Here is a 27,937-nt window from a genome sequence, read left to right on the forward strand (position 1 = left end):
ATTAAACAATGTGACGTCACTGGAATGGCGAGGAAGGGCGCTAGGACCAGAAATACACTCGTTACGGTTTCCATGCAAGTGTCGAATAAAATGTCGCTGCGAGTAAAAAATAAAACCACCTCTAGCAAGCGAGCTTGTCATGCGAGTAAAAACTTCTTAAAAGTCGACTTAAACCGTTTTCCACAGCGTTTGTTGCATATATTTTCTTATTCGCATACGTTTTACAGAGCTTAAAAGTTGGATAGAAAAAGGCCTTTTGAGTAATTGTATTCCTTAGCTGAGTTAAAACTTTTTTTTTTCATATAAATGTTTTATACCCTCCCCCCAAGAATCCAAGTCATTTTGAAACTGGTTGCAACAAATGCTGTTTTTTTTTATTATTATTTACTAGTCACCAATTAATTTTTTCCACATTCTTCTCCCAATTTGAAATAGCCAATTGTATTATTTTAGGCTCAGCTTACCGCTACCACCCCCGCGCTGACTCGGGAGCAGCGAAGATGAACACAAGCTGTCCTCCGAAACGTGTGCCATCAGCCAACCGCTTCTTTTTACTCTGTAGGCCCGCCATGCAGCCAACTCAGAGCTACAGGATCCGAGGACAACGCAGCTCTGGGCAGCTTGCAGGTAAGCCCGCAGGCACCCGGCCAGTCTACAGGGGTCGCTGGTGCACAGTGACCCGAGGACACCCTAGCCGACCTAATCCCTCCCCACCTGGGCAACGCCTTTACCGGATGCGCCACTCGGGAGCCCCACAAATGCTGTTTTGCTAACAGAGCTCATTAGTGTATTGTTTTTCCCAATGCTACAAAACATATGACAACACTTGAAACTATTCTGTTTTTTCCTCAACATGTTTATAATGAAGGAAACATGTCCTTCCCTGTGTAAATCACTCAGCAGTGCAGACAGTAAACATAGTCAAGGCTCAGGCATCTCAAGTATCAAACAAAAGGGTCACTTCACTTTGTTTTGTCTATTTTGCGGTTTGTTTGTTATTTAAACATAAACATTGGAATATTCTTAATTGTTAAGAAATCCAGTACATTTGTGCAACAATTTTCTTCTTCTGTGTGTGTTAAAATATTGGTTTCCTCTGAGGTAGCTATTTTTTTTCTCTGTGTATGATTTTAATCATTGTTGACTGTATTGCATTTTAGAACTTTACACCATTAATGTACTGAATGCAGGTTAAAGTGCCTGATACATGTATTGTTGAGAATCCCATGTTGGAGGGCCTGCACACATCTTTTTTTATTTTTAAAGAGAGTGAATAAGAATAAGTGCACATATTAACTAACTGCATGAATTTAACAATGCTGTGACATCACACTTAAACACCTGATTTGCTTGAGACCACTGAACACCCTCAAAGATATTCATAGTAAAGCAGCATAAATCTGCTCACAATGCAAATGTGTAAAGTAATTTAAAACAGCATTGAAAAAGCGCCCACTGCCCTCATGAATCATTTACAGACATCAGTAATAACTAAACACAAAGATATATCCTTGCGACAGTTTGGTTTTCCTTTACAGGAATGAAATAACCTTGATGTAGTCTTGCCCTGTTTAACATCACTGAGAAGCTTGCTAGCAGAAACATGAAATAGTTTATGCAGCATATATAATGAGACATTCCAGTCCATCTGTACTGTTATTTTGCAAGCATAAATAAATGTGTTTAATGGTTTTCATATGCTGTGTTACTAAATAGAGCATGCAGCATCTCTGGGGGCTCCCAGTTAGCGGCCTCTCTCAGAAGACTACAAGCAAGACTTTAAAGTGGTTAAACAAACAAATGGAACTGAAAACTGGTAAGAATGGGAAGAGGAGAGCTTTGTAGGAACTTTTGAAACTTTTGAAAAATTGGCTTCGGGTTACAAAACAAACAGGCAGTCTTTTCAAATTCCTGAAGTGAAAGAAGGGGCTCCCACTGTAAGAAATGTTATCGCGCCAAAGGGGGTAGCCATGGCCCTGTGCCAGGGCACACTGGTGGCTTTTTGAGGAAGGTAAGGGTGATCTAAAGGGATTAATCAGAAACAATACTCACAGGAATCTGTATTAAATCATCCCTAGTGTTGCATTTTTAATGGTTTTACAGTATGCAGATGTCAACCTTCCAATTAGAATCTAGCTTAACAGAAATGTGATTTACAAACCCTGTCTCGTGCACATTATTCACTAGTACAGTACTTGCATTCCCCTTTACTCTGATATCAGTTGAATTTTGACAGAAAACATTACCAGAATAATATCACATACAGTAGGCATTGCCGCTATGACCCAAAGTGGTCATCTTATTGCTCATCACCTGATACATCCATCTGCTAGGTTTCATCAACCATAGACTCAAAGCAAACCCCAAAGACCAACCCTTTGTTGGGAAAGGGTTAATATCACTATGAATAGTGTTTTTTTCACAGTACAGCAATTTATACCAGATACTAATGGCTGGAACAAGGTCAAGTCATGTTTTTGCGTCTCCACATTCAGTCAAATTTTATGAAAGTTAAGATGTTCAGACTTTCTATGCATTTAATGACTTGCATACTGTCATACTGTAAAAAGAAATGTGGAGACCATTAACTTTGTCTGCGCTGGAAAAGCCCACCTAAAACATTTCTAACAATGCTGGCACATCAAAATGAAGTAACTTCTTATAAAATAGTAACTTAAATATGCAGTATCCACTGGTGCAAATTCTGTTTTATATTAGCTTTATAGAGAACATTGCCAATAATACTTAAATAGGTTATAAGGCAGTACTGGAACAGGTTATAAGGCAGTACGGTCATGGCTCCCATTTGCCCCATAATGCCATTGCCATTAACCTGGCTTTGTGGTCCCAGGTCCAGCCTTCTCAAACGTGGCCTGCTCCAGAGCAGTGTCAGCTGGTGGCCAAAATAAATGGGGATGCAGAAAAAAAGCAGAGGGCTAGAGGTCCCCTTGAGCCCCCAGCAGCAGAGGAATCTTATTAACTTAATTTGCTAAAGTTAAATAAATGGCCAATAAAATAATGATATACCGTTCTATACATATGAAACATATCTATTTAACAAAAAGCAAGCAATTCTGCCAAACTTTAATTCTGAAGCAAGGTACATTACAATTCGAAGAAACAAACAGAAACAGTACTTTTAATTATATATATATTTTTAAAATGTATTTAAATTTAAATGAGTCACTCTATAGGCATTCGCGACGTCCTTACTGCACTTCGTTTCTTTTACTCTCGTCATCAATGTGGGAGGGCACTCGTCCGGTGATTGGCTAAAACAGGCAAAGAGGAGAGGCGGCATGCCTCCTTTGGCTATTTTTTTAGATGGCTTTTCTCAGCATTCCATGCAAGCCAGCTGAAGAAATGGACGACTATGATTGGCTAATAGACGTGCTAATCATAACTACAGAGGAGATTGAGTGGAGAATTTGGATAGTGGCTGCCTCTGTGTTAAAACTACGTATTTACTGTTATATTACATATAAATAAATAAATAAAAAAGCGTATTTATTTAAAGATTTTTGAGTAGGCAGTGTCTCCACTGCTTCCACCGAGGAGCTGCCACTGCTCCAGAGGGGGGCTTAATGACGGCTCTGGTCTGTGTTTTCCTCTACTGTGAATGCATCAGTCTCTGAGTCGGCACACGTTTGCCACGTACACTTGTGGGCAACACCCCCATTGTTAGTGTCAAACAGGCACAGACAACAGCAACAGGAAGTTTGAACAGAACCAAAAAATATATTTGACAGAACGCTGAGGGAGACAAGGCAGAGTGTATGTGGTGAATAAACTTGAGTTCTGGGGGGAGAACATAAACAATTGAAAGTTGCTGAGTTTCTTTTTAGCTATTAAACAAATTAATTTTGCTTTTGTTGAATGGCAAAAATAATTATTTTTCATAAACGGCAGTTATTGTTTAAATTTACATATTAGAAGAGTTGTCAGACTGATGTGTAAACGTATACAATAACACCTATTTCTGTAAATATCCACATACCCCTGAAGAAGAGACTTTGAAAGTAGACATTTTAAGAAACAGGCGTTATTTAGGCCTACATATCAAAGGAGTCTGACAAGTAGATGGTACTGATATGAAACTTTACAATGCTTTGCACCATTTCTGATGGCAAAATAAAATCTTTTTTATTAATTTTTTTTATTTAGTGTGCCCAATTATTTTACCCCGGATGTTTCTCCCCAATCTGGAATATCCTCACTGCAGCAATTACTCATACAGTTCAGGAGATCCCTCGACACCTAAGAACTCGAGAGCGGTGGTCAATGAGCTACCGACCTCTGGAGGACAAAGGACAGCCCTGCAGGTGTCCGCTTTAGAGCTCACTGGGCGCCTGGCCAGCAGGGTTCACTGTAACACGATGACTAGAAACAGTCCCTGCCAGTTTTACCTTCCTAACCCACGGCAGCGCCAGAGCCAATGCGACGCTCCCTTCAGAATCCCCAGCGAAGACCGGCTTCTTCACACAGCCAGGACGCAAACCTGTGCTGTATGACTCATCCTGCACACCACTCGGCTGTGCTTTTACCAGATGAGCCACTCAGGGACCCAGAAAAATTTAATTTTAACTAGCACGGAGCGACCACCTTGAAGTAGAAACACACAAGGGACACAAATGCCAGGCTTGTTGTTGATTTAAACACTTCCGCCTCTGTGTTTTGAGAAGCAGAAATGTCTTCACGCAAGGGGTGGTCAATATGACATCATCGGGCACGCACTATAATAAACACGTGGCTCAAATGATAAGAATCTTTTAATTTCATTGACCCTAGGCCAGCTCAGGTCCGAGTTGCAAGTGTAAACACACCTTATGTAAAGCACCAGTCTTCCTCACTGGGGTGATTTTTTGAATCCCTTTAACATGACTGAATATAATAAATGGAAAGAGCTGTCTGTAGCAGAGATTTGCAGCTGTTTTAGATCACTGAAATAGATCATACTGTATGTTTGCTACTGTGTATTATTACATCACCATTTATTTCTTATATTATGTATACAGGCCTCTGGATATACATTTGAACTTTCCTGTATATTTTCCATCTTGGCCCAAACAGAAATGAAGCTTAAACTGTTTTAGTGTGCTTGCCATTGCTGGATAAATTACAATGGAATGGAATTGTATGAGACGATACTGTTGGGTGCATTTTCCAATCAGAGCAACAGCTATGCACACCAGTGTCTGTGTATGGTCAATGTAGCCTATATCTCTGGACAATGGGAAGCTGTTTAGCTGTGTAGGATCCAGATGTGAACATCCACGAATTAACATGAACATTCAGAGCTGGACAGAACACTCCAGATGTGCCATGGTCTTTGACTTGAACTTTTGGGGATATAAATGAAAGACAAACAGCAACCAATGTACATTAGAATAAATGCATACAAATCATCTTCAATGCTTATTTTAATGGTCATCTAAATCAAAGCATACATGCAAAGTATCCACAATTTTAGAAACACAAGTATTTCTATTTTATTTTACTTTTGATCACAAACCATGTACAGTACACGTTTATTACAATGGAATAGGGCTGCAACTAAGGGTACATTTTGACCTTCGAAGGTTCGGAACACATTACCAAAGGAAGGTTCGAAACTTCGATGGTACTCATTTGCATAATTTACTGGTGACGTCACCATAGCTACTTGTTTATATTTGATTGAAATCCTATTATTTTACAGGTAATCCATATAAATGGAATAAAATACTCACATGCAGTTTAAAAATACATTTTACAGAACAGTAATCATGTTTTTATAATTTAAATAAAAATACAAATACACATTGTTTATTTACACGTAATTGATGCTGCTTGCGATACAAACAGTAAGCTTGCATTGAAGCAGCACCAACTGCATCGGACTTAGGAAAACAAAGCTTTATTTAACAGTTACCGTTCCAAGCAGGTTATCAGTCACATTTTACTACAACTACTAATAATAATAATAATAATAATAATAATATGAACTTACGCTTGTCTATGATACGAGTCGCTTGCACAGTTTGTATTCAACTTTATTTTTTTGGTCGTCTGGGCATGTAACAAAAAAAACCCAAAACAGCAGAGGGATTTCGAGACATTTCTTTCAGTACAGCTTACGCTATACAACGCTTTGCTGTCGAGATGGCGAATGAAGAAATGTGCCTCTGGTTAACATGAGCTGGAGGGCGGAGGGGCGGACGGTGCTCAGTTTTTGAAATTAAAATTTTTAGTGTTATCGTATATTTTGTATGTTTCAAACATATTCTACCATAGCACTTCTCTTACACTGTCTTGGGCACTAGATATTCATTACATATTTTACTGAAGCACTACAATCGTACCGCCCCAGTGCTTTGGATACTATACCCTGCTCCATACAGGGCAGCGGCACCATATAGAGTTGCTACGTATAATGATTTGGTAGCGGATTTTAACACAACAACTTTTATACAAAAACTTCCTTCGAATTCCTGGCTAATGAACGAACCTTCAAACCTTCGAACCTTCAAACACAGCCCTACAATGGAATAATTCTAAGAACTAGACAGTACCACGCATCCCTATAGTTCTCATCCCAGATGTGATATCCTGCACAAAACACTTAATCCATAATAATACATTTAAATAAACAATAAATATTTAGTCTGGTTCTGTCATGCACTGAACTGAAAATGTGACAGTGATTAGTGCCTTAACTGTGAGAAGATTAAAATTCCAGGCTTTTTTTATGTGCAGGAAGCATTGTGTTGATTTTGGCTTTCCCTGGAGAAAATGCTCTTTTATTAACATTTAAGGCCATGACCACGCTTTTAAGTTTTCTTTACTCCTTGTTGTTTTATGGAAATGCTTCTGCTTTATCATTAACATCTGTTTTTCTTTCACGCGAGCCAAATTATATATTATTATGCAATAGTTGTGGGATAAAATAATTCACTTTGAATATTTGCCACTCGTGAACAAGGCTCCCTTTGATTTGTGAGAGACAAGTCTGTTGTTGTCATTTGTGAAAATCTATGGTTCAGAGAGGCCCATTCAAATACACAGAACAACGAATTCAAACAGCTTCTCGCTTAACATATATATATATATATATATATATATATACATTTCTACAGTATAGTAATTCTAGCTTCACCTATACTGAAATATAGCAAAAAAACTGTTATTCATCTACTACTGATGGTAATAGATAACCGTTTAACCATCAGTGTATTAGGAACAATGTTCTAAATCAGGGCTTTTCAACCAGGGATATGTGTACCTCTAGGGGTAGTTCTGAGAGTCATAGGGGGTATGCAAGGTTACAAAAAGAAAAATGAAAAAGAAAATAATAATCTTGAATTGATTTTTTAACAGTATTATATATAGGGATCTACCTAAATCGCGATTTCGCGGAAATCGTAAAATTGAGGGGTCAGCACAAAATTCACCTCTTAGGGGCCAATGCATACAAACAAGTACGGAGAGGAAAAAAAAAACTTGTTTAAATGAACTACTGCACAACACAAGCGACGCAAACTACGTATCTTCCTTCTGTAGATAGCCCTATTAATTCCTTCGCCGTCCCGTGTGCATTGCACTTAAGCAAAAAACAAACAAACAAAAAACATCCACAAGTAACATTTACAAAAGAAATTCTCCAAAGCAGTTAACGTTCTTGTTTACTATTCAAATGACAAAGTTTTAATCAGCCTATCAGTGCGTCTTTACTGCTTTTATGTGACCTGTACTGTGCAGGAGGGGGCGGGACAAAGTTGGTGCTGCATTGTTTTGATTTAGGTTGCTAAAATCTAGTTTTCAGCATTGGAGGTAAAATAGTAGAAATGGACGACAAAAAAAAGCAAAGTATATTTCGGCTGATGATCGTTTTAAGATATTTCCCAAAGAAACTGTACATGCAGAGTGAGGTAATTGTTTTGCATCTTAATGTGTCTTTGGAGAAAATATGATCGATCGCTATTTAGCTTCAGAATCACACATTAAAAAAAAGGCTACTACAGAGGCTGCTGAACAGGACGTAAAATAAACAGCTTTCAGAAACCAAACTGGAAAGTCAGCCCAGACAAGAAGTATCTGCCTGCAAGTTAAATCAGTACTAAAACGATCCAGCACAGCCACCTCGCTTCAACCTGCTGCTTACTTTTTCGCAGTTGGAATTTTAGACCCGAATAGCCACGTTTTCTTTGTTTTGACTCGGTACTAATAAAATAAATTATTGGATGGGACAAATAACATGACAACGAAGGTGCTGCATACATTGCCTTTATTAAAGTATGCCAGATGCCCTTGTGTAACCGAGTTTTTGGGCCGTTTCTAATCGATTTCCACATCTGTATAACTTGGCAAAGCTTTGCCTTAACTTCCAACCAATTCAGTGGATGCAGAAAGTGCAGTCTCAATGTATGGGCAAGTCACCTGCTGGGGGATGCTGCATGCGTGCCTTTATTGACAAATGACAACACTCTGTTTTAGTAAGGAAGCAAGTACCACTATTTTTAGGCTTTATAGTGTTCTGAAATACTGTCTACTTAGGTTTATTTAATGTTTAAACAGGTCCACGAAATCCTAATTTTATTCCGCAACATACCTGTGAAAAATACGTAAATTTACCGCGATTTAAGTAGACCCCTAATTATAGTATAGTGTAGGCTCAAAATTATCATCCACTTGTACGCATGCGTGATTTCAATTGAGTGGATTTCTGCTGATATTGGGCGAAGCAGGCATCTGGCAATTCTGTCTATAGAGCCTTCTGTGCAGCTCATGAACTCTGCTGTTTTCACCGCATCGCATAATTGAATACTAATCAGTGGCTGGGTTTCCACACCGGTTAGAATGTCGTTATTCTCCCTGCAGAATTGTTATTTATGTGACGTAGCACGCACATACCCACACGTTATAGGATGTGCGCGTCTAAAACATTGTATGACTTTAAAGGTTGGGTAAATTGCCTTCTCATGCTAAAAAGCCATACAATTGATCAAAAACACTTTTTTTTGCATGGAATCATGTCCAGAAGTCGTACATTATGTTTACGAGACTTCAGCAGTGCACATTCCATTTGTGACGTAAGTCTGAACAATGTTTTGCTATAAATGAAGGCCGTGCCAAGCAATCCTTTATTGGCAAGTTTCTTTGACCAAACAGGGAGAAAAAACCACAGTACGAGGTGTTGAAAGACCTCTTCATTCAGTGTTTTTTTTAAAAAAAATAATCATGGGTACCTAAAAACTCATGTTTGTACCAAAATATGTATTAAATTAGCGTAGCTGTATTATTGCTGCCGTCTAACGACAACATCAGGCTTGAGCAAATTCATTGAGCAAGATTTGTTTTAAGTTCGAAAACATGAAAAAGAAAAAAAATTGGTTCCACGAACTTAAAAGCAGCTTACATAACAAAGTTTCAGAAGTGCACAGCACTGAGAAATGTGTTGAACTCGGGGACTACCAATACACTGGTTCAGCAATAACAACAAGAACAAAATGTATTCATATTATAACCACATCCTACTGGTGAGGATTCAGATTCAGGTATTTCTTGAATATAATAATAATAATAATAATAATAATAATAATAATAATAATAATAATAATAATAATATGTACTGGGAAACACAGCAAGAAGGGCAGCCTGATTTACTACCAACACTTAAAAAATCTACTGTACTAAACATTTTGACTGGATCATTTTTATATCATTAACCTAAAGTGCTGGTATTTTAGCTCAGTGACACTTAGTAGACTATAAGGATCAGATTTGCTGAGGTACGGGTCTGTAGGAAAACTTCTGTGTATATACTGTATATATGTACCTGTGTATATATCCTTTGGATAAGAGATGTGACTCTGCTGTAGCAGTTACACAGATCTCCCCATCTGTCGCTTTGGATAAAAAATTCTGCTAAATGACTAATAATAATACTACTACGACGACTACGACTACGATTACGACTACTACGAATAATAATAATAATAATAATAATAATAATAATAATAATAATAATAGGTTTATATTAAATATATATGAAATCAAAAATGTTTAAAATGTATTGTAATAGTTGCCCAAATGTTACTTATCTCTACTATGCAATGCCTGGTAACTTTTGTTCACATGCCTCTAGCACTCAACAATTGGTTGTTATTTCTGGTTGCTTTAAAGAAGCATTATTAAATCACCCAAGTAGAACATTTCAAACTATGAACTATGTTGGTCTAAGAGCAGGTATTTCCATATAAGTTGTGTTTCCTGCTTACTGTCCACTTACTATGCAAGCATGTCTGATGTTAGGCTTTCCTGTTTCCTGTAGTACACCTCCATCGATATCCGTTATTTGAATGTTAAATAAAAATGACTACATTTATGTCTGTCACAGTTGTACTTTTGTCTGTAACATTTTGCAGACGTACAGTATGATGACACTTCACAGTAGCTGCTTTATGGTATCACTTATTAAATGCTTCACATTTTTTTGTTGGAAACAAAAACTGGACCTTATTTGGATGTGTATGTCACCAAGATTGTAGATTTTTTTTAAGGTGATACTGACTGAGTTGAAAAGATTTCATCTGGGATTCAAGTGCTGATATTGCTGGTTTAAGAAAAATAGCAATTTAGTTCATTTTGAGTATAATTATATAACAGCAATCTCTCTCTTAGTAACTGATGTGAGCTTGGGCTTGGTTTTTATTAACCAACTTGTTTTCTTCAAAGGAAACCAAATATGTGTGTTGGTATTCCCAGTTGGTCTCCTGATCAGTATTTGGTGCTGTAAATTTCACTTTGGTATCAGAAGTATAGCTGTTTTTATTCCAAATGCTAGCACGCCAGCTCTGCTTGAGCTCTGTTTCAATGTGGGCACTACCCATATCATGAATTGGATTTCCTTGAGCTGATAAGGAGTCAAACCTAACACAAGGCAGAAAAACTTATTGGGTGGTGCATTAAATTGTCAGAGAAAATGAAGTACGAGGCAGAGTAAAGGTTTTTATACTAGCGAGGGAGACGGTTACCTCCATGTACATCTCGGGTCCTGGATTTTAATTAGTCAGTTATGTGCCGATTCTGTTCTGACTACAACAGAATCCATCATTTAGCAGCAGCAGGCTTTGCTGTGAATCAATAGGGTCTTTTGTACCATGTCCTGTTATTGCAGGACAACAGGTTTTGGAATCATTATAAAAGTGAATGACTAAACAAGTCCACTTATCATATAATGAACTATAGTACTCTTGTAGAGAGCTTTTTTGGTATGTCAGTAGCAGAGTACAAAGATGTTTATGCTGCACAAGCAGCAATCCTAATTAGGACCTAGACCCGGGAGAATGCTGGAACCTAGCTAACTTGTGCATCTGTATGTTAAAGCACATCACAGACCTCACACCAAGCCAGATTCACATAACAAAACCTTACAAGTTTATGTGAGTTTATATGATGCAACATCTCATTGCATTTTTCCATGTTTACAGCTGGGTGGGATTGAAGCAGAATTTCAAGAAACAACTCAGCTATTACAATAGTAACCAAAAGGCTAAAACCCCTTTCACACTGGCATGCTCCACCCGGGTCAGACCCTTTAGGGTCATGACAAGGTGTCATGCGGGTCGGCTACGGGTTGACCTGGGTGACAGAAGCAAGTACACAATGCGCGTACGTAATGCCCCGGAAGCAATTCACATGACAACTCTTTTATCTGTTAAGGCTTTCAAGATGGCGTGCTTGTTATGGACGTTTCCATGCAAGTTTCTCTTGATTGCATCGTTGGCCCAAATGTTGATTAGAGCAAATGTTTCTTCATTGCTCCACGCCATCCCTGCAGCTATCTGGCTCATGGTGTGTCTCAATCAACAGAAATATGGCTAAACAGAATAAACAGAAATGGCTCACAAGTTCCTTGCGGAACTGAAACCTCCACACGGACGTAACGATAGACTGATCCTAAGATATGAAATGTATCAAGATACACAGGATTTATCAATACACAATGAATCACTACACCCCTAGTAGGCCTATATGTGTCACTCATATGTACCATATGGCTAACAAATGCACCAAACTTTCACCTGCTTTAACAACTTTGTTTAGAAAATATTTTATGCAGAGTATGTTAAAGTTACATGGTCTTGAAATCTTTAAGGTCATGGGTATTTTAAATATACCATATGTGAAGGATATTCACGTGTATATGAAATAGCGGACAGCGAAGCATCGAAAATAAATTAAATTTCAGCTGCTAAAGAAATGGCCTGTTAAAAGCATTTTTTGTGACATACCTAAATGATCCAAACACAGTGGAATGCAAACTGTACAAGTGGCTCTTAACATATGAAGGCACAACCAATTTCTGCAGTACTTGATGTAAGTTCACATTAATATTATTATTATTGTCGGGGACGGATTTCTTACCTGAACATTAGGTAAATCCTAGAACACTTCGCTGCCTCTTTAGACAGCTCTTCTTCCTCCTTTCTTTTTAAATGTTTTTGTGTTAGCATGGTGCTCACAGACAGAAAAATCACAGAGTTACACTGCCAGTGAACATGTGTGATTGAAAATTCCTTGAAGTGCGGTCATATTGAGCTCAGTCTAACAGCGTCCCTCCCTCTGTTTGCCCGTCATTAACCAATGATACAATACATCTGTCTCGTGACTTAGTGCTGGGAGGTGCACAGTAAAAAGAATGGCAACAATAATACATTATGATATTGAATCATTTTTTCGCCGAACAAGATTAGACAGAAATCAATTGAATTGTGAAAGAACGGGCCAGCTGATGCTGAGCAAGTTTGTGAATGGGTTGCAGATCAGATGTGCTGGTGCTGAAGGACACCGGCGGCAATGACGGGCGGGCACGGAGGCAACTTTTGTTGTAAGTTTCTTTTTTAATTTGAGAGGCATTGCGGCAAGTGGCTTGGGCACTGAGGCAACTGCCGCTGGTGCCGTCCATTGTTTCACGCCCTGTTCTAATAAACATAACTGTTACACACTGTCAATGTATGTTTAAAATACAACATTAATATAGCATTTAGATTTCAAGACCATGTAACTTTAACATACTCTGCATAAAATATTTTCTAAACAAAGTTGTTAAAGCAGGTGAAAGTCAGACAAAAAAAAGCACACCCTATTGACTTAATTTGTTAATCTTAATAAATGGCCAACAAAATAATTAGATACCGTTCTGTACATATGAAGCGTATCTGTTTAATATAAAAGTGTTTGTGAAGTACGTTTTGCTCAAAGCATTCACGTTACACACCCTATTATTATTATTATTATTATTATTATTATTATTATTATTATTATTATTATTATTATTTTATTTAGCACATTTATCCAAAGCGAGTTCCAAGTGTATGAGAAGTGCAAGTTATAAATAAATATAACAAATAAACAAACTTTTCTTTTTTATGTTAGTATTAGAAAAAATTACTTGGTTTTATAGTTTTGTATGTACATATACCTGTTTGTAATAGTTTTTTTTTGTAGTTGTGCTGTATGCGCTAATTTTGAAAATAAAGACCTTTATCTTTAATTTTCCATTTAAATAGGTGTTTCTGCTATGCAGATGTTCGATATAATATTCAAGAATAAAACTTTTGAGTTGTATCTGATAGTTTGTCTTTCATTTTCATATCGAAGCTGTTTAAAAATGTACTGGTTAAAATGTCCGGCACGGTGGTTCTAGGTAGTAAGAAAATCCGGCAGTTCTAGTGTAAAACCTGTGCTCAGATGACGCAATCTGCTACTGCGAGTACTGTGTTTCAGACAGACAGGACTTCGCAATTGGAGGCATTGCCTCCTCTGATAAAATAAAACAACAACTCTGGGCTCCTCCAATTAAAACCTGTGCTCAGATCACGCAATCTTCCAGTGCAACTACTGTGCTTAATGGGAGATAGGAGTTTGTCAAGGAGGCACAGCCTCCCCTCATAAAAAAAAAAAAAAAAAGTTCCTCCAGGACCATAAGACCTTCTTCCGCTGCTAATACTCTAAGCGCATCTCTCAGCAGCCAGAATTGCTGTTAATTTAGAAATGTTGAATCTAGGGTTTAGGTTAAAAAAAAAAAGTCTTACCTTTTAGCAAATAATTGTATTTTTTTTTCTTTGAAAAGTTGAGGAGGCTCTGCCTCCCTTGCCTCCTCTAAGGAGCATCCACTGTCAGGGTTCTAACCCAGCCACCTATAGCACTAGACACTACCAAGACAAAGCAGGTTGTAATGACCTCTCTCTGGTACATTTTCTGACTGCAGGGTCAGGGTGTTACCTCTTTACAATCTACAAACCGTCTCTTAAATAATAAATATAGTAATATCAGTGCAGAGCAACAAGTACTAATGAACATTCGTAACGAGTATTGCAATTTTTACGAGTAATTCACAATTAACTTTGCTTTTGTTAAAAAAAAAAAAAATGCATTGAATCATCTCCTGGCTCCAATAGGGCAGTGACGACAAGTACAAGTAATTGGGCTCTCTGCACCCCCATAATATCAATGTACTTTTTTGGCAGGAATTGCAGTATTCTGATTAGCTAGGAGTGAAGGCATGGATTATAGGCTTTGATTTATAGAGGCTGCATTTGATATGGCTACATTTTTCTGGCAACTTTGGCAACATTTTATTAGATATACAGTATTTTCAACTGCCTACAGCTTTTCTCCACAAAATCAGAGTCACTTGCATTTTCTGAAACAGCAACCAAACAAATATATTTACAACATTTGAATCCCTCTAAATAACACATAAATAACACATAATTATAGTTTACCACAGAGCAGCCCACAAGCGTACTTTACAGGACACAAGGGCTGCAGATACTTTAATGTATCTTCCCGTTATCTGGCCATTTAATCCACTCAACAAATGGTAAGGCCTTTGCAAACAAGGCTTGGAATAAAAAAAAGTCATGTCTGCTTTGAATTTCACATGGCTTTCTGCTAATGGTCTATTTGTTTATAGTTTCTTTTTTACGTGACTGAAACCACAGTGGTCGTGGATATCTAATTTTGTTTTAATAAAACTTTTTTGGGAAACCAAATTCCTTTGATTGAGTTATTTTGTTTTATTTTGAAAATGATATACATTGAGAAATAAAACATAATTGCAGACAGATGTTTGTTTTGTTTCTATATCTCTGATGCAGGAAAGTGTAACATTGCACGTATCACTTAAACAATCACACAGTCCATGTCTGTAATCTGAAAAGTAATATAGAAAATAGAAAAGGTGAAAAACAAAAGATGCTAAGAACTGACAAACATTCAAAAGGCGTGATTTCCGAAGCCTAACACATCCTTGCGACCTGAAGTAAAACCACCTGACCTCTGACTGGGCGTCATGTCCTCTATTTAACCCCATGCAACGCACTCTGACACTACCAGTCGACATTAATAAAGAGGTTATTAAAGGTCTAGGCCAGGTTTACTTCTGTATTAACCGAGGTGAAACAAAACTGTTTCATCTGAAAAAAGTGTGAGTACCCATATGTAGATGAAGTGTTTCTGCCCAATATTAGATTTCAATTTACTTTGACATGCAGAGGAGAAGTGCAGCCCACAGAGTTGCTGATCTATGCCATTAACAAAAGAAAAAAAAAAGAAAAGACAAAAAAAATACTTCACCTCTGGACCAGATGTAACTTGAGAGAACATAAGAACATATTTGTGCAAAAATACTCCTGTAGGTATTTAACTAATAGTCACAAAAAATGTGCTAACATGAACACACTGTAGCCTACCATAGCCTATGCACATATGATTTCCGCTTATTTCATATATGATCATGTATAAGAGCCTATAGTATAGTAACATACTGAATTTAAATAATGTATAGTGTTCACGGTGCATGCATTGTAAAGGACACTGGCACCGCCAAAAGGTAGCAGCCAGTTTTGTTAACACACACCTAAGGTAACGTCAATGTTTTTCTGGCATGTTATTCACAAGAATCCACACAGTACCAAATCAATCAACATTTGATATACATACATTTGTGAAATTCTGAGACTCATTAGCGACCTGAAGATGAAGTATCAATAAAACTGAGCACTGCAGTCCTCTGCATTCAGCCTTACCCAGAGCAATTGGAAATAACACAACAAGGTATAGTAAGGGGACGTTAAAATAATTTATTTTATCAGAAATATGAGAGCAAAATATAAATGTAAAATAAAACACTTCCTCTTTATTTTGCTGCCTGACTTACATATGAAATAGATATTGAAAACCGTGAATCAGTGAAAGTATGTGTACAATTCAAAGTCAAAAGGCCTAACCGTGAATTAACCAAAATCATGAATTATCGAATTGTGAAGTATTGAGGGAGAGCTACATTGGTTATTTATTTAATATTAAGTATGTATTCATAGTTTATTCTATATTCTGTAGATGTTACTGTTGTGTACATATGTAGGGCCCTATTCACAAAAATAAAAGAACTGTTTAAAGGAATGTTTTGTTATGGTCTTTTTAAAAATACCTTTTAATTAATTAAATCAAGTTTGCGGTTCACAAAACCCCTTTGAACTGCTGTAGAGAGGGTTTATTAGTTAATTCTCATTTTTCAATGTACTGTTAAACCAAAAAAAAAAAAATGATAAACATTTTTTTAAAAATCAATCCAACAAGCCAAAAATCTTAAACTTTTACACATGTTTAAACATTTAAGAATTTAAGTTACCCCCCCCAAAAAAGTTAATTAAAGACTGGAATAAATGCTCTGAAAATGTATCCCACTGGTTGATGATAAGTACACAATCACCCCTTCCACTTTAATTTATCCAGAACTTTGTAAACAGTGGTTAGCAACTACGTCAGGGAGCATTTCATTTAATGGTAACCCCAGACAAAGTATTCTAACGAGCTTAGTGCACAATGCAAGCCTGTTTCACAAACAATGAGTAAACTCAATTATTTATCAGTGTTTTTTTCTTCTGTCTGTCACAATAAGAATGGTTTCCAAGCCCATAGCTTTTGTTCTCATTTTTGTTTCTACTAACAGCTGAACAATAATGTTAAGCCTAGTGCTTTACAAGGAGTGCATAAGTGAAACCATGCACATGGTCAGGGACTCAGTCTGGGTTAATACCCTAATTCACTCGAAATCTGCTGACTGCATTTTCTGGGAATTGGTCCCATGAGAAGCTCAGAAACTTCAGAAATTCCAGAAGAGTTTCACTTGACAAAAACCCTGCCAACTAAAATCACTGAAACTTAACAGCAGGTTAGGTTAATGTCTTATGTAGGCAGTTTCCATGCAGGAACTATAATAAAACCTCAGTGATAGTACATGGTCAGCAATGATCCACTGAGCTACCCTCGGACATTTTCATAACATTTTCCAGCCTAGAACCTGTATTGGAATTAGGTCAGAATCCCCTGCCTCACCCGTGGTCCTTTTCAATTATTACGTCTTAAAGTAGACATTAACCTGATAATCAATAAAAAAAATAAATAAATAAATAAATAGATAAGTTTTAGGCAACCTTTTTTCTGGAAACCAGTTATAGATGACATTTTCTGGAATGTTCCTCATGTGAAGCATTCAAGCAACAACGTATCAATTTTGCTTCAACAGTTTCCAAGAATTTAAGAAACTAGTTGTAGGGGACATTTTCCCTGTATATTTCAACCGAAAATATCACATCAGTTTCAAATACTTGCTTCAACAGCTTCCAGAAAAAGTTGCCAGAATGTTTCCTGATGTGTCATTGCCTTAGCGGCCATGAAACTCAAGACAAATTTCAGGCAACTTGTTTTCTGTCTACTGAAGCAGCCAGTTGTAGGTGATATTTGAAATAAATGGGGACATTTGTTTGAAAACAACAGATAGTACTGTAGCTTCACAAGTTGCCAGAAAAAAAAAAAGTTTCCTTAAGTTGCTTCAAGTCTCATGGCCTTGAGACAACCTTATCGTGGAATGCAGCAAACAGACTTGCATCTGGCTGGTCTGTGAATAAACAACATAGAGGAAAATTAGAGATGTCTCAGGTGGTCAGGCATGATATTGGCCTCCATTATTGAGTACTAAGTCCATAAAAAAGCTCTCTCACTCTCACTCTCTCTCTCTCTCTCTCTCTCTCTCTCTCTCTCTCTAACTCACTCTCACTCTCTCGCTCTACAGTAGTGCTGGGACAAATATCAGATTATTTGAATGAACATTGGTTGACATGTATTCGATGGCAAAAAACATATCCGTGTTGGTCAACAATTACATAATTGATCATTTGCGCTAGTTTCTAAAATGGCAAGTGAAAAAAGGGCTCTGTGATCAACCCAGATTAGGATGCAAAAGCAACTCAAGCTGCCAAATAGTGACTACCTAAATCACAGATGTTTCTTCAGATTTGGGAAGTGAGTCAGAATAAGGGGATACAGATTTCCAGTTATTTAGAATGTAATAAACATTCCAGTTATGTAGAATGTAATAAACAAGAACCATTTTTTCATTTACATCAACTCTTTTTTCACAATATCAAGAATGTAAAAAAAAAAAAAAAAGGCGATGTCTACAGCTATGGCTAAAAGTTTCACATCACCCGGGGGCTCCCTAGTGGCGTATCCGATAAAGGCGCTCCGCGTGGAGTGCAGGATGCGCCCTATAGCCTGGACGTCGCCGGTTCGAGTCCAGGCTATTCCACTGCCGACCGTGGACGGGAGCTCCCAGAGGGCGGTGCACACTTGGCCGAGCGCTGCCCGGGGCGGGGGGGAAGGGGGCTTACAATTGGCCAACCGCGCACCAGCGACCCCTGTGGTCTGGCCGGGCACCTGCAGGCATGCCTGTAAGCTGCGTTGTCCTCTGCCGCTGTAGCTCTGAGGTGATATATATATATATCAGATTGATATATGGATGTATAATCAATACAGTACATCTTAGTCCTTTTATAACGATTCTCTCATTCATTTGTGTTTAGCAGTCGCCTGCTAAACCCCTGTTTGTTTATTTTGAAAGCCATGCTGGTTTGCTGCTCTGTTTATAGAGGTCTAGAGTTGCGCTGCAGAGAGTCAAATACATGGGGGGCCAGCCCAGCAGCAGACCCCTGTTCTGCTGACACAGCTGTACCAGGATAAAAAGACCAAGTTCTGGATCCCAGGAGCATATAAGGTCGCAGTGAAGAAATCATAACAAAAGCAGGAAACAGATCAGCATTTTACACCATCCCCAAGAGACGTTTTTTTTCCAAATGCAGATGTTTGAAAAAAAGATGTATATTCTGCAAATCCCAGACTTCACTCCAGTTCTCTCAGATTTCATCTCCCCAACAGAGACAAACTGAAACCTAACGGAAAGACAAGACCTGAACCATGATAGGCCACCTCCTGACGATCCCACTGAGCTTTCAAGACGATTCAATAAAATGAAGTGGTATACAGTAGAAAAGCAGAACTTAGATCTAGAATAATTAAAATTGAGGGAAAGCCTGAGTCACAGCTTATCAACAGACCATTTCTGTCTCTAACAAAGGCTGTCTCGGTGCTATGTACAGCACGAAATCCAGACTGAAACTTTTCATATACGTTATTAAAAGCTAAAAACTTGTGTAATTGATTGACAACAACTCCCTCTAAAACCTTAGCTAAAAATGGCAGATCCATTTATATATATATATTTTTTTAATGTGAGTATTAACCCTTTGCTGTCCTATGTCGGACCATATCCGACATTACAATTTTCCCTTTCCAGTCCGATGTCGGACCCTGTCCGACATCATCAAAAAGACGTAAAACACAGGTCTCTAGTCGTTTTTTCTCCAGAAAAAGCAGAGAAAACCATTCAATGGCCGAGTGAGATCTATAGGAGCCGAGAGAAGCCGAAAAAAAGGGGGCAGATCTGAGCAACACACATAGCCCAGGCACCACAGAGATAACATGGACATAATCAAACAAGATAGCTGCTTCTGCATCCAGCGCTCAAAGAACATCACAGACATTTGCAGAGCTTTTTGAGATGTTATAGTAATAAAATAATGACTTGGATCGCATTATTGAGGAGTTTGGTGATAAAACGAGTGATCAGGAGATGATTTATCGGTATGCACGACTATGAAGAGATGTGAAAAATACAGTGAACAAGGGGTGGGGTGGGGCTGGAGATGCAGTACTGAGTGTCCTGTTGATATGCAGTGCCTTTTAAACCTGTTTTACTGTGAAAAAAAAACATTTTAAACAGCGCATCTAAAATAAACTGCGCGTGTGAAAATAAATTGGACCTGACACACCTGCGATGCGCTGAATAAATGGACCGCAAAGGGTTAATAACACAAAAAAACATATTTTATTAATTTTGTAGGAATGGAATCAAGAGCACATGTAGTGGGTCTCAGATGCAGGACTGGCTCTGTCAGTTCTTGTAGGTAATCAATGAAAAAGCCTCCATAGTAGCATTAACAGCTCTAATTCAATTATGGAGGAATCCTCCATAATAGAAGGAGTCTGTAGAATCTGATTTCTGATGTCCAGAATTTTATTTTAAAATAATTGAAGAAGCCATTGCAACTATAAGAGGAGCCAATGCTAATGATGGGAGGATTGGGGGGAGGATTTACTATTGTATCTAGGGAAGCAAAAATAAACCTAGGGTTATTTTTACTGGTTTCGATTAAATTAGAATAATATGATAATCTAACCAACACCAGTGTCTTCCTATATTTTACCTGATGTATCATTAACCCGTTGAGTAGTGAGTTCTAAAATGCACTGCCGGTCCTACAGGAGTGAGTCTTCTGCATGCGCTTGATTATACAGCGTACAAACAAGCTGTTTGTATGTATGTAATGAACATTGATGAAATACAGACAAATCATTGTTACCGTAATTAAATAATACAAATGAATACTTTTTTTTTTATTTAGTCATAGGGAAAGGTTTTAAAATAACATGTAGGCAATAAACAATAAACAACGGGGTGGAACAACCACAATAACACGTCCTAACAAAAAAAAAAGTGCAAGGGAGATGACTAAATCATATCCGGGTAAACAGGTTGTGGGGGCGGAGGGAGTGAGAGTGTCTAATGCTTCAGCGTATGATACCCCTTGAAGCATGGAGCAACACACAGAGATAGGCGCCGCCTCTTCGCTGTCACTTGATGTTGGTGGTAAATATTCTTCGCTTATGTCTTCACTGACACACTCGCTGACATCTGATTCAGTGGAAGAATTGTATGTATTTGAATTTAAATCAGAATCTGAATTCAGTATTATTGCTAATACTTCTTTCTCACTGAGCAATTTTCGCTGGTTTACAAACACTGTTGGCATTTTCTGACTGGGTTTATTATATGTAATTCAGTCAACATCTAGCAGAGGGCACAAAAGACCAATAAAAGGTGTTACAGAAACCTAGTGTTACAATATTATGTGATCAGGGGTTTTGTAGGCTCAGTAATTCAAGTTTAAAGTTGCATAACGTATTATTATTATTTGTTTATTTAGCAGATGCCTTTATCCATGGCGACTTACAGAGACTAGGGTGTGTGAACTATACATCAGCTGCAGAGTCACTTACGTCTTAAGTCACAATTACGTCTCACCCAAAAGACGGAGCACAAGGAGGTTAAGTGACTTGCTCAGGGTCACACAGTGAGTCAGTGGCTGAGGTGGGATCTGAACCGGGGACCTACTGGTTCAAGACCTTTTCTTTAACCACTGGACCACACAGCCTCCTTGGGACCAGAGAGCAGCGAACGTACCGGTATGTTCATACTACTCAAAGGGTTAAACCATGTCGAGCTTCTTTTAAAAGACACTGAGTTTTAACTGGTGCTACAGTATCGAAGATCCTAGTCAAGTAGGTGTTGTAGATGTTAACCAACTCATCTAATGATAAAGACTGAATAAGTGGCGATGAACTTAATGCCTCAGAAAAACTTTATAGCAGATAAAGAATGAACTACTCAGGTTTTAATTAGGGATGGGCATTTTGGAATTATTTCACTATTAGAGTACTCTCATGATATTATTATCAAGTACTTGAGTACTCTTGAGAATATTTAATGAGTGCACATTTATGTAAATTATCCTAACGCCAGCCATGATGTAAGTCTTATTAACCATGACAGATTGTAATGGCTAAGGTTTGCCATTTCATACAGGAGTCAACAAAGAAAACAAGTGCAATTTGAAAATAATTTATTACACATGAGAACGGAGGATCTCTTTGTGTCCTAAGTAACCAGGCTACATTTAGCTTATTGCACAATTAAACCGTTTTTAATGAAACCGTCAAAAGTTAACATAAATAAGTTATTTCAATTAAATGAAATCTGAGCGAAATAAATACTTAGCGTAGGCCTGACGCATTCTTGTGCAAAAGTTTTAAAAAAGTTCACATAGCCTGAATATTTCGCTAGCAAATCAATAATTTTGTTCAAAAAAAACGATCATGTCTACATGATCAGGGGAGAGGCGAGTGTGGAGCCGATTTACAATTAGACCCGCTGTAGAAAAGACCCTCTCCGCTGGAACTGAGGTTGAGGGATTGATAGGTACTGCTTAGACAATGAGTTTGGTGTAATTTTTTTCGTTGATTTTCCACCATTGCAATGGGTTTTGATCGGGTGGGATGCATGGCTCGGTGAAATATTGCTCAATCTCATTCCGATCGGCATCGGAGTCGGCAATGCAATAATCCTCCCCAAAGAGTGTGTTGAGCGCTGCGGCGCTTGTGATGTGGGAGCTTGCTGTGGGTGTGTCATTGCAGCTTGTCACTTCTGTCTGGGCATTAGCTCTGAATAACACGCCGTTGCAAAAACTGCATTAAAAATGTATTGTTAATGTAAGCATTTCAAATTTCATGGTCTATCTTTGTATTTCACAATACCACATTGACATCACGTTTTTATGTTTTATTTTACAAAGCTTATGAAATTAATCCAGCATATTGTTGTAAATCTAAAAAAAAAAAAAACGATTACTCCATATGTTAACGAATACTAACGTCCTTGGCGAGTACTCAGTATCCGAGTAGTCGTGCCCATCCCTAGTTTTAATTGTACGTTCCACACTCTTTTTAGTTAAGGCAGATTAACCTTGAAAAGAATGTCAAGATGATCAGAAACAGTGAGATCATAATTACGACATTTTGAACAACTAAACCACAAGAAATTACCAGATCTAAAGTATGGCCACAGTTATCAATAGGACCTTTAACATGCTGGACATAATCAAGGGAATCCAGCAGCCTCATTCAGAAGAGTTAGAATCATCTTCAATGTTAACATGAAAGTTCAAATCACCCAATAAAAGAATCCTATCACAATTGACAGACAATATAGATAAGAGATCACCAAATGTGGTCAAAAATAGCAAGTATGACCTAGGTGGATGATATATGAACAGGTAATTGGTTATTTAAATTGAAAGTCAACCATTCAAAAGATGAATAACCTTCAACAATTTCCTGTTTGATTTGTTCAGAGCTAGTAGTGGCTAGTAGTGGAAAGTCCACCTCCCCGCCCAGTAGAGCGTGCTTTCTGGAAAAATGAATACTTTGGAGGAGAAGCCTCGATCAAGGAAACATTGTCATCAGTTCCAAGTCAAGTTTCAGTTAAAGAGAAAACATTTATGTTATAATTAGGCTTGCTAGTATTCGATTTTTATTTTTTTGCCAAATCCACAATCAATATCGACGTTTACTTTAGAAAGAATTTACCTTTATTTTTCCATTCAAGCAGAGAATGGTTGAAATCGACCTTTATGCTTTAAAAAAAAAACACAGACTTTTTATGCCATTGAGAAACGTCTTATTTAGCGAGACCCTTTTATCATATTCTACATGCAACAAAACTATGGCTACCAACATTCTAATTGAAATAACATTTGGTCACAGCAGAGCTATACCTTGTATAGATATAAAAATTGTCTCAAATAAACCATACAAAACACAGCGTATAAAAGTGTATTACACATTAGAACATAATTGGCCGTCATGGATTTCTCCTCAAAGTTGATACAGAACAAAAAATAACAATGACAGTTACTGCTTAAAAAACAGTTTTCAACATGTCAAACATTAACAGGGTATAATTAAATACTCTGACTGTACAACAGTTTGAGCCATTTGACAAATTATGCATCTTCTGTACAGGTAATTTACAATTAAGACTCACAGGAAAATGCCTATAATGGGATACTTCAATTATTATCTGATTAATATTAAATAAGACTTTCAGCAGCTGTTTTTAGTTTGGTCCTTTAGGTTTTACTTACAGCTGCCATGTTATTAGGCATTCACCTCTTCCAAAGAGTGTAGTCAGGCCTTCCTTATCAAAGCTCACTTCTGCAGACAAACTATCAGATCTCAAACTAACAGCTTTCCAAGAAGTGTATAGTTTTATGTTTTATTCAAGAAAATAGGTAAGACAGACTCCAAAAACACAATGAAACTGGCTCCACTCCTTTGAGTTATAAGATGTCCTAAATCACACATGAGCTTTATTGCTACTCACCAAATCTCTTGTATCCAAAGGACTGCACCTCTTCCTCCTCAGCGAAATCGTCTGTAAAAACAGTTACCAACACACTTGAAACAGTTCCGCAGACTGCGCCTGTGGGAGCATGTACTGTAGCAGTTTGACATTTGCAGTACTAAAAAGTATTATGAAAAAATTGTGGATTTGTCTTTTTTTCATTTACTTGTTCGGCATAAATTCTTGAATCTTGAGACCTGGAAACTAAGGAAGTCATAACCAGGACAGTCAAGAGTACATAGTGAGGACACCCTTATAAATATTTACCAGTCATTTTGCATAGTAGTTTTTCATTATCTCCATGCTTTTCATAACTTTTGTAAATGCATTTTTCCATAGTTTACCATGTTTTCTTTCTTTTTTTTTTATGCTTTACCATATCTCTCTGGGCTTTATTATGCTTAACTAGGCTTTATTACATTTTGCTATACTAATTACTATGATAACCTTATGAAAGAGCAGGGGTATATTTAATCAAACCAAGGCATTGTCTTTGTTTACCACAAATACTTGGTTGAATGTTTTTTTTATTAAGCATTTAGTTGCAGAATAGGTCAATTTATAGAAAATACAATGAATCGAAACATTTTGACTAAAAAACTTTGAGAGAGACTTAAGTGTTAAAAACTTTGTAACAAGTATTACACTTATAATATCTTCAAAAGCAGAAACAATAATAGATAACACTGTGTAACAAATTTTTTATTTTTTTTGGTTCCTGGGTAGTAAGTGTTATTTCCTAATTGCTTATGCCTCAAAAGTATAGAAAATGGCTATTATTCCCCACAAACTTTGCTTTTGTGACCAGGACAGTGATATTTTGAAATTTACCTATTTTCCAGAACATTCCAGATAGATTCAGTGCTGAGTAAACTTGGAGTAACTTCTAGAACTTTCCAGTAATATAAATAGTAGTATAAATACAGGGGCCTTAAGCCCACCAGTTCAGTTTAGTTCCAGCTGCCTAAGTGGATACATATCTGCATTTTTCTGAGATGGCATCAAGAGGCTGCAAGCATCTGGCAGATGCATTTTGCTATGTGTGATGTGTGAGGCCTACAAGGCATATTTCGGCATGCCTGTCGGGGATCAAGACAAACCCTGGGCACCTCATTTCACCTGCGAGCACTGCAAAAAAACTCTGGAAGGTAAGGACAATTGTTGCTCGGAATTTTATGTTATAAAATTTGTTAAAATTTTTAAAATTGTAAAAGTTTTTAATTTTAAAATGTTTTACAATTTTCAATGTTATTGAAAAAATATATCATATATGAAAAATGTTGCGAGAATCTCTTACACATTAGTCATGGGTGAAATAAATGTATTTTTGTAGGATGGTACAAAGGGGAAAAGAGAGCCATGAAGTTCGCTATCCCAAGAATTTGGCGGGAACCCACTGACCACTCAAGCAACTGCTACTTCTGCATGGTGGACCCTTCCAAGCGGACCGAGTTCTCTGTGGGGAGGAACAATGTCAAGTGGGAGCCACTGGTGGACCCCCAGAAGGTGCTGATGCCACCACTGCACATCAAATTGGGCCTTATGAAACAATTTGTCAGAGCTCTAGATAAGGAGTCGGCAGCCTTCAAGTACCTTCAAGACTTCTTCCCTAAGCTGTCTGAGGCAAAGGTCAAAGCCGGTGTCTTTGTCGGACCACAGATAAAGAAGATCCTGGAGTGCAGTGAATTCCCCAAGAAGCTCACTAGTAAGGAGAAAGCAGCTTGGAACAGCTTTGTCGCAGTGCTTCGGGGCTTCCTGGGCAATCACAAGGCCGAAAACTATGTGGAGCTGGTTGAGACTCTGGTGAAGAACTACGGCACAATGGGCTGTAGGATGTCCCTCAAAGTACATATCCTTGATGCTCATCTTGATAAATTCAAGGAGAACATGGGAGCGTCCTTGCTACCAAGGACAGTATAACGAGAACATGATGGGAGACTACATTTGGGGGCTGATTCGTGAAAGTGATTTACAGTATAATTGTAAATCTCGAAAAACTACTCACTTCTAAATCTTTTGTAGTCATTTTTGTATTACTTTAGTATAAATACATGTTAATTTGGATTCATATGTTGTTTTTTTCTGACTTTATGTGAACGAAAAGACACAAATTCGCCCGTTTTCTCATTGGAAATAGGTAAATTTCAAAATATCACTGTCCTGGTCACAAAAGCAAAGTTTGTGGGGAATAATAGCCATTTTCTATACTTTTGAGGCATAAGCAATTAGGAAATAACACTTACTACCCAGGAACAAAAATTGTGTTACATAGTGACATAACACACATATGATAGCTTTGGAGAGAATAGGATATTAAACAGGAAATTGAATATTAAAAATAGTTGATATAATGCATCCCTGTAACATATTTAGGTAGGATTCCTCTGTAATTACAGCACTGTGGCCATCTGATTGGCATAACCTCTGACAAGGTCATAAGTAAATCTGAAAATTTCAAACTTCTCAGAAGAATGAAATGCTTTCTATGTGCTTAGAAAACACATTTCCTCAACGTTCAGTATCTGCTGAATGATAAAGCTGAGTCTTTATTACCGTATGTAGTTGGGCTTTCTGCCATTACTGGCAGATGAAGCGAATAGCCTCTACAAGTCCGGAAATATTCAATAGTCTTTTTTTTTTTTTTTTTTACAAACAGTAACTGACATTGCTTCCTTTTGAGCTGAGGAACGGAACAAAAAAAAATGGATTATTCATTATTACAGTGGTGCACAATGGGTCACATTTGCTTGTCTAAGTGTAAACCATTTTTTTTTATTCTAAAAGGAATACTGGTACCAAACTGTTAGTGTTTTAAAACTGTGGAAAAAAAGAACTCTATGATTCTAATGGCCCATAAATCAGGTTTTGAAACATGTACCATATGTTTTTCCTTTAGGAACAACTGGTACATGTAAACACGATCATACTGAAGTCTTTCTGGGCCTGTGATCGAGTAAACACTAAAAAAACGCACTTCAAAATTTTGAATTACTAGGCCATCACACTTTGTAGTTTTTTTGGGACAGGAATTTAAATTTGAAATGGCAGAGAAAGTTTACAGCAGAACACAGAAAGAATCATTAGATGAACTTGTTTAGAGACAAGAAAGAAACAGAAAAATATTGTAAATCTGATGCATTTGACTTAACTATATTAGAACATTTATTATGTCTCGTGTGATTTAATTAGTGCAACTCCGTTCTTCCGTGTGAAATCCACGGATAAATGAGGTGTTGTTGCGTGTGACTAGAATGCATGAATAAAATACAGAAACTAGTAATGAAGATGTATGCAATACAATATATTACAAAAACAGAAGAATGTTTTAAAATGTGTTTCCTTTGAGTGTTACTCCTAGCAAGATCAAAATGTGTTTCCCTAGCTTTCTGTTACCAAAATAAATTTAGCTTTTTTTGAGTTTTGCAAAGAAATTGCTGAAATAAATAATTGTAGACATCAATTTCTTGTAAC

At 37.4% G+C, this 27,937-nt stretch overlaps 1 protein-coding gene across 1 annotated transcript in view; it reads right to left on the bottom strand.

The window, feature by feature from the left end:
* LOC117435610 (collectin-12-like) overlaps nucleotides 1–27,937 on the bottom strand; it is a 97,103-nt gene that overhangs the window by 57,654 nt on the left and 11,512 nt on the right. The window contains exon 2 of the mRNA XM_034058931.3: nucleotides 24,446–24,496. Within this exon, the coding sequence (XP_033914822.1) occupies nucleotides 24,446–24,496 (51 nt within the window). The remainder of the gene's footprint in view (nucleotides 1–24,445; nucleotides 24,497–27,937) is intronic.

The sequence above is a fragment of the Acipenser ruthenus genome, chromosome 3 (genome assembly GCF_902713425.1).
Source record: "Acipenser ruthenus chromosome 3, fAciRut3.2 maternal haplotype, whole genome shotgun sequence".
NCBI classification, from domain to species: domain Eukaryota; kingdom Metazoa; phylum Chordata; class Actinopteri; order Acipenseriformes; family Acipenseridae; genus Acipenser; species Acipenser ruthenus.